The sequence below is a fragment of the Eptesicus fuscus genome, chromosome 8 (assembly GCF_027574615.1).
Source record: "Eptesicus fuscus isolate TK198812 chromosome 8, DD_ASM_mEF_20220401, whole genome shotgun sequence".
In the NCBI taxonomy this organism is placed as follows: Eukaryota; Metazoa; Chordata; class Mammalia; order Chiroptera; family Vespertilionidae; genus Eptesicus; species Eptesicus fuscus.
In genome coordinates this window covers 21,177,086-21,192,680 of record NC_072480.1, presented here as the reverse complement: position 1 = coordinate 21,192,680, position 15,595 = coordinate 21,177,086, and the positions used below count along the sequence as shown (strand labels likewise).

Sequence of the window (15,595 nt, the reverse complement as noted above, 5' to 3'; positions counted from 1 at the left end):
GCCCGGTGCCCGTGACCACCGGCGGCCGCTTTCGCTTCTGTGCCTTATAAGGCCTGACAGGGGGGTCACGTGCGTCCCGGGCGGCCCGCCGGGAGGAGGGGGCGGCAGGGGAAGGGGCGGGAAGCGGGGAGGAAAAGGGGAGGGAGCGGGGGGCGGAGGAAGGAGCGAGGGGCGGATTCTGCGGCCGTGGGAGGCGGCGGCGGCGGCCGCGGCAGGGAGCGGATCGCGCGGAGCTGGATCGAGGAGGAGGAGGAGGTGGAGGAGGAGGAAGGGACCGGAGCGGGGGTGGGAGAGCGCAGCGCGGCGGAAGCCGGAGACGGCGGGAGGGCCGGTGGCTGGCCCCCGGCGGGAGCCGGGGCGGCGGCGGCGGCAGCAGCGGCCGAGAAGACCGCGGCGAGGGAAGCGCATCCAGCGTCCCCGGCGGCGGCCCGGTGCCGCGCGCTCGGGCGGCCGGCGGGCGCGGGCCGGCGCGATGGAGCCGCTGCACGTGCGCCCCGCGCCTGGCGCCTGCAGCCCGGCCTGCGAGGAACCGGTGGGTACGGCGCCCGCGCCCACCCTCTTCCACTTCTACTCTGCCCTCCCCCCCCGCTCCCCTCCCGGGCCGGGTTCCGTTCAGGAAATGGCCCGGGATGAGGTCCCCAGCTGCTTCCCAGCCGGGGCAGCGCTTCCTCCGCTGCTCCGGCTCCTCCTCGCGCGCCGCCTGGAGCGCCTTTGTCCCGCCAGCCGAGGCTCTTCCCGAGGGGCCGCCGGCTCAGCGCTGGCGACGGCCCTGGGAGGACCGTTTCCGCGCCTCGTCGGTTTCTCAACTTTGAAAGTTGGTTGTAGAGCGAAGCGGGTGGGGAGGAGGAGAGCAGAAACCCAGGCTCTGGGGTCAGCGCGTGGCGCGCGGAGACTGGCCCCCGCCACCGAGACCGCGCCCTGGCCGCCACCTGGGCGCGCAGGTTCCCGGGGACGGGCGCTCGGGGAGGCTGCTCGCCGCCGGCCGCCCGGAGCCACGCCTCCGCCTCCCTGCGCCGCTAATGCCCCGGGCTCTTCGAGGGTTCAAGGGTTCTGTCGGGGGTGGAGCGGGAAGCTAACCTCGATTTCGCCGCACAGGCATCGCGGAGGTCGGGTAATTTTAGGGACCGAAAGTAGTGTATGCGTGTGTTGTGTGTGTGGGGTGGATAAGGAGGAGGAGACGGGGCGCGCGGGGTGGGGGGGGGGGGGGGGTTCCTCCCTCTAACTCCTTCAACTTCCTTCTTTCTTCCAAACGGAGACAGTCAGAACCACCTCACAACCCTCCTGGGATTCCATCCCGAAATCCCCGTCTCACTCAGAGCTCTGCAAACCTCTGTGGGCTGCCTTGATCCTAGCATCGCATTTTGGCTCTCCATCCCCTGCCTACTCCGTCTTAGTTGAAATTCCTGAACCTATGTGAAAAGCCTCGTCCAGAATTTCTGGCCTCACCCGTCTTGTTTTCAACGTATTGTTGCTCTTTTCCCAGGGACTCCGCGTGTCTGCTCTGGCTGCCCCCTCCTCCCCCCCCGCCCCCCCCCCCCCGCCGTACCTGCTGAGAGCTTCTAGGTCAGGTGCCCGGCTTGGTTCTCCTTTTTCTTTTCGAATATGCACACTCCCTGCTTCTCTGTCCTGAGGACGATCCTGTTTTCCGACCTTTCGTAAGTGTCCTTGGACTCTGATCCTCCTGTATCTGCAGCTGTCTTTGCTTTTGTAAATTTGAACATGTTGTTAGGTTGCCCATCTGCTCAAAATTCTACTGTGATTATCACTGGAGATCAAATTGTTCTTGAAATTAAACATACCATCTAGTTTTGAAGTTTAAAATCAAAGATCACTAAGAACTAAACTCAGGGGCTGACCTGGTTTTGTTACTTTTTTATTTTTAAAATTTCCCATATGAAGTCCTTTTTGAACCCGGATATTTGAAGCCATCACCCATCACAATGAAAAATACCCAGTTGTATTTATTTTACTTTAGGGTGCTGATGCCAGAACTACTTTTGTGTCTCGAATTATACAGAGAAACTTTTTGTTTGTTTGTTTTACATCTCAAAAATGACAAAAATGTAATGCTCGTATATTAGCTTTTAAAACTCAAGCCCTAACACAAACGTGTGAGTGAATTGTGACACTTCATCCAGATTGCAGGACTCTCCTTAAAAGTTAGATTTATTTTCTTTAAACACTGAAGGCCTTTTATTTGTTCAACAGATATTTTAATCCAGCACCTACTGTGTTCCAGGACTGTTGGATATAGCAGTTAACAACAGAGACACAAATCCTTAAATCCTCACAGAGTATACATCTTAACTAAACAGTGTCTTATTTCGTATGTGTTCATGGTTTACATCAGGGGTGGGGAACCTTTTTTCTGCCAAGGGCCATTTGTGTATTTATAACTTCATTCTCGGACCGTACATAATTACCAACTTAAAGATTATGTTGCTGTATAAAAAGCTCCTAGATTTATTGAATTTTGAGTCCCACTGCAGTTGCCTAGGCAGGACCAGAGCAAAGACGTGCCCCACCCCTGGTTTACATTCAGATAGGCCAAAAAGCATCTGCAGAGATCTCGGGTATGTGGCATAAAAATGATACTTTTGACAAAGTGGTTTTATTTGATACTGTGGCCATTCATCTGTGACTACTAAGTCTAAGAACTAATAAAGGGAATTCTCATTTAATGTCTTAGAAAAGATAAATTATCCAAATTATTGAAAAATGACATATATAAGAAAAAAGGAGGGATAAATTTTTTTGGGGGGGAAAGAGTAGCGTATTTAAATGTTACTTATTTCAGTCATTCAGAGCTAAGAAGAAACATCAGTTTAATTTAAATATGTTTTGAAGGGACACAAAATTCATCAAAATCAGGTATTCCTGAACTTTCCTTGAACTTTGAAAGGGTAAATCAATGATTCTTAAGAATCCAATCAAAGCCATGGACTCTGTTTTACCCAAAAATGTTCCTATGCAACATACATGTAAAATTTTAAATAAAACTTTAGGGGAATCACAGATTTCCTGAAGCCCAATCTGTGGACCCTCAAAAATGTTGGGTTAAAAATAATTTACTTTGACTTGGACCCATTTCACAGTTATTTTAAAACTAGAGGCCTGGTGCGTGACATTTGTTCACTGGTGGGGGGGAATTCCTAGTCCAGCCTGCACCCTCTCACAGTCCGGGACCCCTCGGGGGATGTCTGACTGCTGGCTTAGGCCTGCTTCTTACTGCCTGGCTCTCAGCTCCTGCCACCACTGCTGCACTTGCCAGCCCTAAGCCCTGCTTCTGGCTGAGCTGTGCTCCCCCTGTGGGAGCGTGTTGAGCGTCTGCCCCCTGGTGGTCAGTGCATGCCATAGCCACTGGTCGTTCCACCGTTCGGTCGATTTGCATATGAGGGTTTTATTATCTAGGATTTGCTTTTAGAATTCAAATATAGGTATCTTTAATTCTTTATTATAAAAGTATATGCATTTGTGCTTATGAAAAACATACAATTTTGATAATAGTATATCCAATATCAAACAGGCAATGTTCACAATACATAGATCCTGTTGCATTATCCCATGTTGCATATAACAGCATACATGTAAGGATTTACTGTCATTCTTCTTTTGATGGAATCTAAAACATGATGTTATGATTCTACATGGAACTATTCACAGAAGAGTAAATAACCTTGGGAATTGATGCTGAGTAATAGTAAAGAGAACATCACTTCTTGTTTGAAATGTATCTATGACTGGAGCTGAGAGGCAGATGTAGGACTTAATGACATTCTTGTATTTGAGGGTGAAATTTATTTAGTTAAGTGAGGGCATGTAAATAAACTGCTAGCTATATCATTACTCCAGCTTGGACATTGGGCCTAAAAGAAATGTTAGCATTCAGGTATCTGTGTATTTTCTTTAATGCTAGCTTCAGAATGTAATCAAGTCCGTGGAAATAGAGGTATTACCTAAATTTCTAATCAACGAAAAAATATTTTGGTGACGGGAATAGGTAGGTAGAAAGTAGTTAGCTAAACAACCCTTATTCAAATAATAGGCAAAAGTTAAAAAGTGTGGGAGTATTTGCAAAGTAGTTCTTAGACAATGGAGTGATACTAGGATACGTTTACTAAAATTTGTTTTTATTTCCAAATGACTTTTATATCTAGTTTCATAGGCTCTGATGTTCAGAACTAACAGAAAATTAGGAGGGAAGAGTTTCAAAGGAAAAAGGGCCAAAATTTAAATGAGAGGTTATAAGTATATGTATGCCTTAGATCTAGATGAAGAAAGGTTTTTACAAACTAAGGTGCAGGCTGGCCATATGTACATGCAGTTGATGTCACAATCAATTTCAATCTTTTTTATTCAGGTAATAACTAAGGCAACTTTTACTAAAGCTTTGAATGTTAAATTCTAAATATGTAACAGATAGCATATTACAGAAGTAGTTCTGAAGTTTGGATGAAAGCAGGCCTATGCTTGTGCAACCGGCAGTGTTCTCTGCTTGATTCCCATTGGTTAGGAGTGGGAGTCCTAAAACATGACTGTTTTTAAAGTGCCTACTTGGGTTCTTCAAGATATAAATGTAGACTTCTACATGTTTATGATATAATATTTAAGATAAAGCCATAAAACATACAGGATTTAAAACCCCCAAATATATATTAAACCTCTTTGGTTATAAGTAGTGATCAATAATATAATACAAAATATTTATAAATTATAATATGCTGATATTCATCAAGTTGGTATGGGCATGAGAATTGGCTGTTCCTTATATACATTCAGTATAATAGCTTTGTTTTTTAAAAATGGGGCAGGAAGCCCTATCAATAGAAACCTAATTTAGTGGTAGTTTTTATTTCCATTTCATCCTGAATGCAGTGTCTACATGGCTTATGTCCAAATTTTTAATAGTGTGTTTGTGATATGTTATGTTCCAGAGATTTCAAAGTAGCAATAATAAAAGAAATATGTAAGACACATCTAAGAAATTGTTTGAAAATCTGAAAACACTAAGTGAGGAAAAAAGTCAAAGAAGTCTTGTAAATCAAAGAAATAATGTAATATACCACATATTTGAAATTTATTTGTTGCCATTTTGAGCTATATTAAAATGGTTGAAAATACTGAGCTCTTGACATTGCTGTTATATTTTAAGGGAAGTGGAGTGCATTGCAGATATACAATATACAGATTGAATATTCATTCTGGAAAATTCTAATTTACAGATAAGACCTGAGAAGAAGCTAGTGGGTCAGGTACCTTAAATTAGGGATTACTTGAAACATTCTCTTCAGTAGAAATGATTGAAGAAAAGACCTTTTTTCATAAGATGCCTTTTGTGGAAATAAAGTGACATTCCATCCTACACAGTATTATCACTCAGCATTCTATGTGCTGGGGAAATTGTATAGCAGGGATCATTTATTAGCATGAGCAGGCAAAGGCTGGCTGTGCTTTCAAAGTCACAACCAAGTTTTAGAACTTGTTATAGGAGTTTTTGAAGGGCAGGGATAACTGAGGCTACATTTTCATGAAGTTATGAATACCTTTTCTTTGAGGTATTAATTATCCAGCTCTTGCACTTGAACCTATTTAAAAAAATTTTTTTAATATAGATTTCAGAGAGGAAGGGAGAGAGAGGGAGAAACATCAGTGATGAGAGAGAATCATTGATCGGCTGCCTCCTGGACGCCCCCCACTAGGGATCGAGCCCACAACCAGGGCATGTGCCCTGACTGGGAATTGAACCCAGACCTCATGGTTCATAGGTCGATGTTCAACCACTGAGCCACTCCGGCCCAGTTTAAAACTATTTACAAGTATCTTTAAGCTATCACTATTTGAATCAGTGAGAAATGTATTCAGTTTTCTTCTTAAGATCACAGAATGAATAGGCATGGGCCTTAAACAGTTGCCTTTCAGTTTAATCACTTTCTCTCCAGCTGGATTCTGGGAAAATGTTACTATATAAAACTTGAAAACTTAAAGTATGACTAGAAACATCATAGACAGATTAACTTTTGTTGTATAGTGTGGTTAAGTGAATAGAACATTAGAATAGTAATCATATAATTTTTGACCTTGGTCCCAGCTTATGATTTTGGCCCTCAATTTCTTTACATTAAAAGAGGTTTGAAATAGGTTTATTCTTTCAAACGACCATTTACTAGGAATCATTGGACTTAGCAGCGAGCAAACAGGTTGGGATAAAGGCCATTATTTTGATTAGTTATTTTTACCTTAAAGAATTCCGTTCACAGTAATGTTCTTTGTCGATACAGAATTACATATTTACCTTCATAAGGGCTCAAAGTTTATTTTGCCCAACCAAGGAGGACAATTGAAGCCGGAGAGGTAGCCTCTATCAATTAGTATTACATGTCAGCAATCTCCTGTCTTTGAAGATTCAAACAAACGAGCACATTTTAAAATTTAATGAATTTCATCTATAATGTGTATATACAGTATTGGGATTGCACATTGTTTCTTAAAAACTATTAGAACTTAGTTTTTTTGACAGCAATCAAATTATTGACAGTAATATGACAACTAAAAAAACCCAATAGAATCTTAGTTTGGACTACCATTAAAGGTCATATCAACTGAAAAAACAGGTCATGTCAACTGAAAAAACACCAGTGGGTACTGAAGGCCCATGAACACCTTAGATTGCTTTTACTGAAGTGTTAAGGGAGTCCACAGTCTGGCAGGGAATCCCTCCTCCCCCTCACCCCTCGGACTTTAAAATTTAGCTAACGCCAATTTGGAATTTTTTGTGGATGACAAGAGGAATCTGTACTTTTTGTATTTTTCTCCCCCAAGAGCGGCCAGCCTCCCACACCTGCACCGGTTCTTGGAAGCTGTGCGGGCACGACCCGCCCTTCAGGCTGCCGTGTGCGCTCCCGACGGGTTTTGAGTTTGGAGCGGTGGCTGCAGCCTGTGGATCCCGTTTCCTCCGGCGCTAGTTCGGGTGAGGGAGTGGCTCTCCCAGGACTTGCACTGTTTCTGGGCTCGGGCACCGGAGTTCGCGTGGCTCCAGTGCCTTGTTTTCCAATGGGCAGTCGCGGGTAGCGCTTCAGCTTAGACCTTTCCTTGACTTTCCTGCGTCTTGGGCTGCGTGGACTCCCCTGTTTCTGCGCGCTCTCCCCGTCCTTCCCGGTTTCCCGTGAGCTAAAGGGATCGCTCTTTCTGAACGGAAAACTTCTCGGAGCCGAGTGGAACCTCCCGGAAAATGCTCTTCTCTTCCGCGCGCACCGGATGGGAGCGGGGATGGGCCAGAAACTGAACGCCGCGGTCGGGGGCGCGGAAAGGAAGGACCTGGGCGCCAGGCAGCGGCGGGAGAGGTGTGGTTCGTCGGGGAAAGGCTGCGGGGCGGCGAGGCCGGCAGACCGGGCGGCGTCCTTGCCTCTGGGGGCGGAGGGAACTTGCACTCCGCGCGAACTGTGCGGAGAGGCCCACGTCTCTCCGGGCAGATGCTGCGTCCCGGAGGTGGTAGGGTGCGCCCCAGGGAGTCGGGAGGAATCGAGGTTCCCTTTCTGCTCCAGGGGCCATTCTGGCTCCTGCTGCCCGTGAACCGGAGGAAGGGGCATCGCCGCTGCCAGGCGTTCGGGGGTCGGCTGCCGAGGTTTCTTGCGCTCGCGTCCCTCCCGGAGGCTCCAGACCCCGGGGAAGTGGGAGGGTGTCCGGTTCCCGCGGTCACCCGCAGCCTCTCTTCCCGCGCTGCTCGTTCGTATTCTGGGTCAGGGCCCCTGTCCGTGCCGAGGCCAGGGGGCCCCGGCGGGCCGCAGCCGGTGGAGGAGCCTGGCGGCCCCGCCGGGAGGGCACCTGGCCCCGCGGACCCTCCTCGCGCGTCCGGCGGGGGCGGAAGATGGCGGCGGCAGGGCGCGGGACTCCGGCGGCTGGGAGCCCCCCCCACTGACCGCCGCCGCCGCCCCGCCGGGCGGTGCTGTGTCCCCGCAGGAGTCGGAGAGGATGGCCGGGGCCGGCGGCCAGCACCACCCTCCGGGGGCCGCGGGAGGCACGGCGGCCGGGCCCAGCGCCGCGGTCACCCCCGCGGCTGCCTCGGCGGGGCCGGGAGAGGATTCGTCCGACAGCGAAGCGGAGCAAGAGGGTCCTCAGAAACTGATCCGCAAAGTGTCCACCTCGGGGCAGCTCCGGACCAAGGTGAGGCGGGCCGCGCGGGGCGGGGAGCGGAGCGGAGGAGAGGTGCCCGGGGCGCTGGGAGCGCCGGGCGACCCGGGAGCGTGCGGAGCCGAGGGGGCGGGGCGGGGGCGGGGCCTCGGGCGGGGGGCGGGGCCGCGGCGCAGCTGGAAGGGATTCCTGGGCTGCACTCACTCGCGCGGCCGCCGAGGTGGGCTGCTCCGGAGATCTGGGGGCTGAGGTGCAGGAGACGCGGAGCTTGGGCTGGCTGGCTGGCGAGAGCGTGGGAAAAAGCAGGGGCGCTGTTGCGAGTTCCCAGCAGGGAACTTGAAAGAGATGTTTTCTTGTTTGCCCTCCCTGCCTAGCAAAGGTTTGGTAGAGTGTGTGTGTGTTGCTCAGTGAGAGGAATGCAGGCCAAGGAACCAGGGCTGCAGGGCCCCGCCTTCCCCGGGGGCAGCTACCTGCCCCTGCCCTGACCCGCTCTGAGAGGGCGGTGGGCAGGTGATCCGGACAGCCCCCTTTGCCTTCTGCTGTGGCTTGGAAGGCCAGCGACAACACTAGTAGACGATGCACCCAGCTGTATCTGCGCCCTGCTAGGTGCATACAGCTGCAAGCCAGATTTTCTCCTCGTAGTTTCCTGCTAAGTGCATAGTTCAAATTTTACCAACATATCACATGGTTATTTTTAATAATGAAGAGTAAGCTCTTTGTATTATATGGAGATTAGCATGTTGTTACTCTTTTAATGTAGCAGGTACTATTGATCTGTGAGAGCTCGAGTTTGAGAGCTTTGTTTTGATCGTGAACATATACATAGCAAATACTTAGGACTCAATGATTATTTATATACTTAGTAACGCGGTGCATGGATTCGTGCACATTGAAAGGAAACTAATTAGAAGGTGGCTGGCAGGGCAGGGCTGGGCGAGAGGGCTGGATACGCCCGGGAGCCAACCTCCCGTGGTCCTTCTCTGGCCAGCTGCACCTGGGGCACTGCCTGGGCTCAAAGGGCGGCTGCGGAGTGCTCAGGGTCCCTCCAGCAGGTGGGGTCCCTTGGCCTGGCCTGCAGGGATCGGGCCCAAACCGGCTCTCTGACATCCCGCTAGGGGTCCCAGAGTGCAAGAGGACACTCTGCAAAGTTGCTGTCATACAGGGTGTGGAACGCAAACACAAGTGTGCAGTAAACCAGAGTCAGGGTGACAGTACCCCAGCAACAACATAACCCACTGCCGAAGGTGGAATCGCACAGCCCCATGAGGAATTGGGCTCCCTCCTCTCTGTTTACAGGGTGGGTCACCCGAGAACTGCCGCTGCCAAGTCACTGTAGCTCGGCAGCTCCTGCATTTAGTGTCTGCCCCGTGGTGGTCAGTGTGTGTCATAGCGACCAGGCGGAGGGACACTTAGCATATTAGCCTTTTATATATATACTAGAAGCCTGGTGCACGAATTTGTGCATAGGTGGGGTACCTCTGGGTGGCCTGCAGGGATTGGGCTGAAACTGAGAGTTCAACTCTGCTTGCAGCTCCTACCTGCTGCTCCCACTCATCCCGGCCCCACTGTGCCTGCCGTGGGTTTGCGCCCAATCATTCCTGATCGGGAGAGGCTCGCGCTGCCACAGCAGAGCTCACCAGCCATGAGCCCTGCCTCTGGCGTCCTCCCAAGGGGAGTGGCCTGCGGGATTGGGCTGAAACTGGCTCTCTGACATCCCCCGAGGGGTCCCGGATTGCGAGAGGGCGCAGGCCAGGCTGAGGGACCCCACCGGTGCATGATTGGGCTGGGGAAGGATCGCGGGAGGGCTCCAGGGCATGTCTGGCCCATCTCGCTCAGTCACCCCAGCAGCAAGCTAAGCTACCGGTTGGAGCATCTGCCCCCCTAGTGGTCAGTGCACGTCATAGCGACTGGTTGACTGTCTACCCCCTGGTGGTCAGTGCATGTCATAGCGAGCAGTTGAGCAGCTATAGCATATCATTAGCATATTACGCTTTGATTGGTTGTTCGGTTGTTCTGCAGTTTGATCTATTTGCATATTACCCTTTTATTATATAGGACTAGAGGCACAGTGCACAAATTCATGCACAGGTGGGGTCCCTCAGCCTGGCCAGTGAACGGGCTGATCGGGGCCATCTTGCCCAGTTCTGATCGGGGCTGATCGGGGCCGGCTGGCCGGGGGGAGGGACTGTGGGAGGTTGGCTGTGGGAGGTTGGCTGTGGGAGCGCACTAACCACCAGGGGCCAGCTCCTGCGTTGAGCATCTGCGCACGGGTGGTCAGTGCACATCATAGCGACCCGTCAACCAGTCATTTTGCTGACCGATCATAATGGTTGTTTAGGCTTTTTTATACATATACATATATATATACACACACACACACACACGTATGTGTATGTGTGTATGTATGTGTGTATATATATACACACACATGTATATATATATATATATATATATATATATATATATATATATGTATATAGATTCTAATATATATAGATTCTAGTTTTCATTATGGTTTAAAAACCATCACATGGAAAGTTTGTTTTCAGTGGGAAATTTTAGTGAGAAATTTGAAAAACGAACTAATAAAATCATTGGATTTGTGTTCTTTAAAAATAAATTTGCACCCTAACCAGTTTGGCTCAGTGGATAGAGCCTCGGCCTGTGGACTGAAGGGTCCCAGGTTCAATTCCGGTCAAGGGCATGCACCTTGGTTGCGGGCACATCCCCAGTAGGGGGTGTGCAGGAGGCAACTGATCGATGTTTCTCTCTCATCGATGTTTCTAACTCTCTATCCCTCTCTCTTCCTCTCTGTAAAAAATCAATAAAATATATTTTAAAAAAAAAGTTTTTCACTTAATTTTCTGATAAAAATATTGAGCACATACATTTTGTTGTGAATATAGATCATTAGTGATCATTAAATGAAATGTTCTTTAAATATCCCAAGATGTATGTAATTTCAGAAATTCTGCATTTTATTCTAGCTGAAAATGAATGTGAAGGAGGTTTTGTTTGATTAACATATAAGTTAATCAGCATTTTCATATACAAACACCTGAGATTAGGGCCTAAAACTGCTCAGGCCAGTGAGCCTCAGCCTCCCTGCCTTCCTCATTCCCCAATCCAGACTGTTCATATATGCTACAAATCTCATAAGTTACATTTCTTTAGCACATATACTGATTCTCATGGAAGTGAGTGAGGGCAGTGAGGGAATTCATAGAATGAGAACTGCTCAATTAATATTGGTTCCCAGTCTTTAATTATGATCCAGATAATAGTTAAGGGAAAAGATCTTTAGAAAAAGACAGACATTAGGTTGATCCCCTCCACAGATATGTAAGATTGGGAGATCCTGGAGAAGAGGCCCAGGATTAGCCCGAGGCCTAACGGTTTTTAAGACAGCAGTAGCAATTCTTGCCAATATCCTGAAGATAGACCAAAGGACCACCAGGTCTGACAGGTTGTGATTACTAGTTGCATCTTTGACCCTGGTTGAGTAGCAGCCTGGGATGGTGTGTGTGGTACATGTACACAGACCTACGCACATATACATAGGCTTATATATGTTTGCATATATGTGCTCTTTATAAAGCATTTATGTATAGATGTACAGAGGGCCTACAGCAGAGTGAATTACAGGTATAGATAAATTAAATGAGTAACTGTACATATTATATATGTACATATAATGCTTTATATAAATGGATATTATTATTAAAACATTAGAGGCCCGGTGCACGAAATTTGTGCACAGAGGGAGGGTTGTCCCTCAGCCCAGCCTGTACCCTCTCCAATATGGGACCCCTCAAGGGATGTCTGACTGCCTGTTTAAGCCCGATCCTGGTGGGCAGTCGGACATCCCTCTCAGAATCCAGGACTGCTGGCTCCCAACTGCTTGCCTGCCTGCCTTCCTGATTGCCCCTAACCGCTTCTGCCTGCCAGCCTGATCATCCCCTAACCACTCTGCTGCCAGCCTGTTTGCCCCCAGCTTCCTTCCTCTGCTGGCCTGGTCACCCCTAACTGCCCTCTCCTGCAGGGTTGATCACCTACAACTGCCCTCCCTTGCAGGCCTGGTCCTTCTCAACTGCCCTCCCTTGCAGGCTGGGTGCCTCCCAACTGCCCACTCCTGCTGGCCATCTTGTGGTGGCCATCTTGTGTCCACATGGGGGCAGGATCTTTGACCACATGGGGGCAGCTATATTGTGTGTCGCAGTGATGGTCAATCTGCATATTACTCTTTTATTAGATAGGATAGAGGCCTGGTACATGGGTGGGGGCCAGCTGGTTTGCCCTGAAGGATGTCCCGGATCAGGTGGGGGTTCCCTTGGGGCATGGGGCGGCCTGAGCGAGGGGCCTGTGGTGGTTTGCAGGCCGGCCACACCCCCTGGCAACCCAAGCGGAGGCCCTGGTATCTGGAATTTATTTTCCTTCTACAATTGAAACTTTGTAGCCTGGAGTAGAGCCAAGCCTGGGGCTCCCTCTGAAGCCGGCAGCCATTTCTGTTGGGTTTATAATTGAAACTTTGTTGCCTTAAGCGGGTGGGCCCCGCCAGGGTGTGCGGAAAGCTTTGCTTCCCCTGTTGCCGGTGGCAACCCTGGCCTGCTCTCTCAAGCTCCATTCTGCCGCCATTTGTTTGAATTTGTTTACCTTCTATAATTGAAACTTTGTAGCTTGAGTGGAGGCTTAGGCCTGGCAAGGGTAGGTGGAAACCTTGGCTTCCTCTGTTACCTAGGAAACCTTGCTCTCTGTGGCTGTAGCCATCTTGGTTTGGGTTAATTTGCATGCTCGCTCTGATTGGATGGTGGGCGTGGCTTGTGGGTGTGTTGGAGGTATGGTCAATTTGCATATTTGTCTATTATTAGGTAGGATAGTACTTACCTGAGTTGCCATTAAGATCCTTAGGGTCATAAAGCTATTTGGTATCTAGTTTGGGTTTGGAGTAAGAAAAGGCCACTAACTTTAAGTAATTACCTTATTAGAAGTGTTTTTCTGATGTAAATACTGGTTAATGTTTTAAATAATTTGAATATCAGTAAAGAAACAGTGTAATGTGGCATTTAAAAAGTGTCCAGACTTTTCTTAATTAAAAAAGTAATTCATGTATATAAGATGACATTCCAACAGTGGGAGAGGTTATTTGATGACAGGAGGATACCCAGTGAAAAGGAGTCTCCTTCTCACCCCAGAACTTCTAGGCTCTGTCTCAGAGGGCATTTTTTTTTTGTGTGTGTGTGGTTCTAGAAAATTTTTATGCACATACCCATATTTCTTTTAAAACTACTCTTGGGAGCATTTGATACACATGCTGTGTCTTGTTTGTTTGAAGATATAATATAGAGATCATTTCCTGTTTAAAAAAATATGTTTTTATTGATTTCACAGAGAAAGAAAGAGGGAGAGAGAGATAGAAACATCAGTGATGAGAGAGAATCATTTCTTTTTAATGATGGCAAAGTATTCCATTATGTTCGGTTGAACTAAGTGCAGTTGCTATTTCATTAGGCCAAAAATGGTCAAAAGTAGGACGGTGATTGATGGGAGGTGTCTGCCAAAGGGTACAGATTTCAGTTATTCGATGAGTAAGTTCTGGGGATCTAATGTACAGCATAGTGACTATAGTTAATATTACTGTATTGTGTACTTGAAATTTGCTAAGAGAATATGCGAGTGTCCCACATCCCACGTGGTTCAGGGTTCAGGTTCAGGGTTTGGGTTCGGGCTCTGGAGGAGGCCGTGCGCAAATGAAAGAGACAAGACAAGAAATAATAATTTGGAAATGGGGGGCCAGGCGGAAGCCCAAGGAAGGCCTCAACTTTGCTCTGGCCTTGCCATCCTTTTTATTCAGGTCTGGGATACACCCTCAGCCCTTAGGCAGGCAATTCCAGTAACAGCTCCATGATAGCCCATCAGCAAGGATTTACATGAGACTAAAAGGTGGAAGTTGCTTCAGCTACCATTGTCTCCACTAAACAGTGGGTGCATAGCTCTGACCTTTGCCAGAGCTCAAGGTCTCCAGCCTTCCGGGTTCCTTGTCCACACCTCTCTGCTAGTGAAGACAATGGGCGGCTTCCCGCAAGAATAGATCTTAAGCATTCTCACACACACAAAAAGGTAACTAGGTGAGGTGATGGATGTGTTAATTAACTTAGTTGTGGTAATATTTCACAGTGTATATGTCTATCAAATAATCACATTGTATACTTTAAGGATATACAATTTCATTTGTCACTTGTATCTCAATAAAGCTGGAAAAACTGGTTGAAAATGGGAAACTTCATATGGTTCAAACCAATATGGTATATCATCATTTAATCACCAGTTAGTTCTCTATGGAAAGAAATAGGGGTTATTTTAGGACAACACTAATCTCAGGGTGTTTTTTTTTTTTTTCTCTCACAGTGGATATGATGACTTTTTAAGCAATGAATTAAGACTGGCATGCTTTTTAAAATTTTATTTTTTATTTTTTTAATCCTCACTCGAGAATATTTTTCCCATTGTTTTTTTAGAGGGAATGGAAGGGAGTGGGGAGGGAGAATAGTGGGGGAGAGATAGAAACATCAATGTGAGAGAGACACGTTGATCAGTTGCCTCCCCCACCCGCCCCGACCAGGGCTGGGGATCAACCTACAACACAGGTATATGCCCTTGACCCAGAATTGAACCTGAGACACCTTGGTCCACAGGGCAGACAGACATGCTTTTAAAATTAGTTTGGTTTTAAATGTACTTAAAAAAAAAATTATCTTTATTTTTGAAAGTATTACAGATGTCCCTTTTGTTTGTTTGTGTGTTTTTATTACCGACCCTCCTCCCACCCCAACACCACCCCTCTTAGGCTTATGTACTTTCTAGTACCTTTCTTATATCTCCATATTATATATTTCTTCACTTCCCACTTTTTTCTCTGGTTTCTTTGTCTTTGGTGTCCTTTCTACTATTATCCTTTTCTGTTTCCCATTTGATTCCTTCCTTTATATCAGTTTAGTGGAATTTTAGTAATCTCATCTAGGTACCCAGGCGCTAAACTACTAGATTATTTTATGGCTGCCTCTGTTTCCCCAAAGGGAAAAAAAAATCAGTTTTATACAAAAGTGGAAATCGTGCTGATGTGGGGAAGCCAAAGGGAGCTGTAACTTGTCATCTCTCTCTCTCTCTTTACTCTTGGTTGTTATTTCTAAAGTCTTAATCTTGTCCTGAGGTGGTTGATTTCACATTTTGATTTATGATTGTAGAGAATTTCACAGGTGTTTCTTGAGAATGAGACATTTTGAAACAATGCTAATACAAATTCAGACCACCTTGATTTTGAACATGAATGTGAAGGAGGTTTTGTATGCTTTTGTTCACCCATGAATACTGTAGCCTTTCATCTTGTAGGGAATGGCTGGAGGAACCTTGTTTGGGGTTATGGACTAGGATTATTTACCCATCATAAGCTATAAATATAAACAAACTAGAG

The 15,595-nt window shown here is 47.4% G+C and overlaps 1 protein-coding gene across 1 annotated transcript in view; it reads left to right on the top strand.

Moving 5' to 3' along the window:
• Window positions 1-395: 395 nt before the first annotated feature.
• Window positions 396-15,595, top strand: part of DGKH (diacylglycerol kinase eta) — a 193,032-nt gene continuing 177,832 nt past the window's right edge. The window contains exons 1-2 of the mRNA XM_054719825.1: window positions 396-532; window positions 7,957-8,160. Coding sequence (XP_054575800.1) covers window positions 473-532; window positions 7,957-8,160 — 264 coding nt within the window. The 5' untranslated portion in view covers window positions 396-472. The remainder of the gene's footprint in view (window positions 533-7,956; window positions 8,161-15,595) is intronic.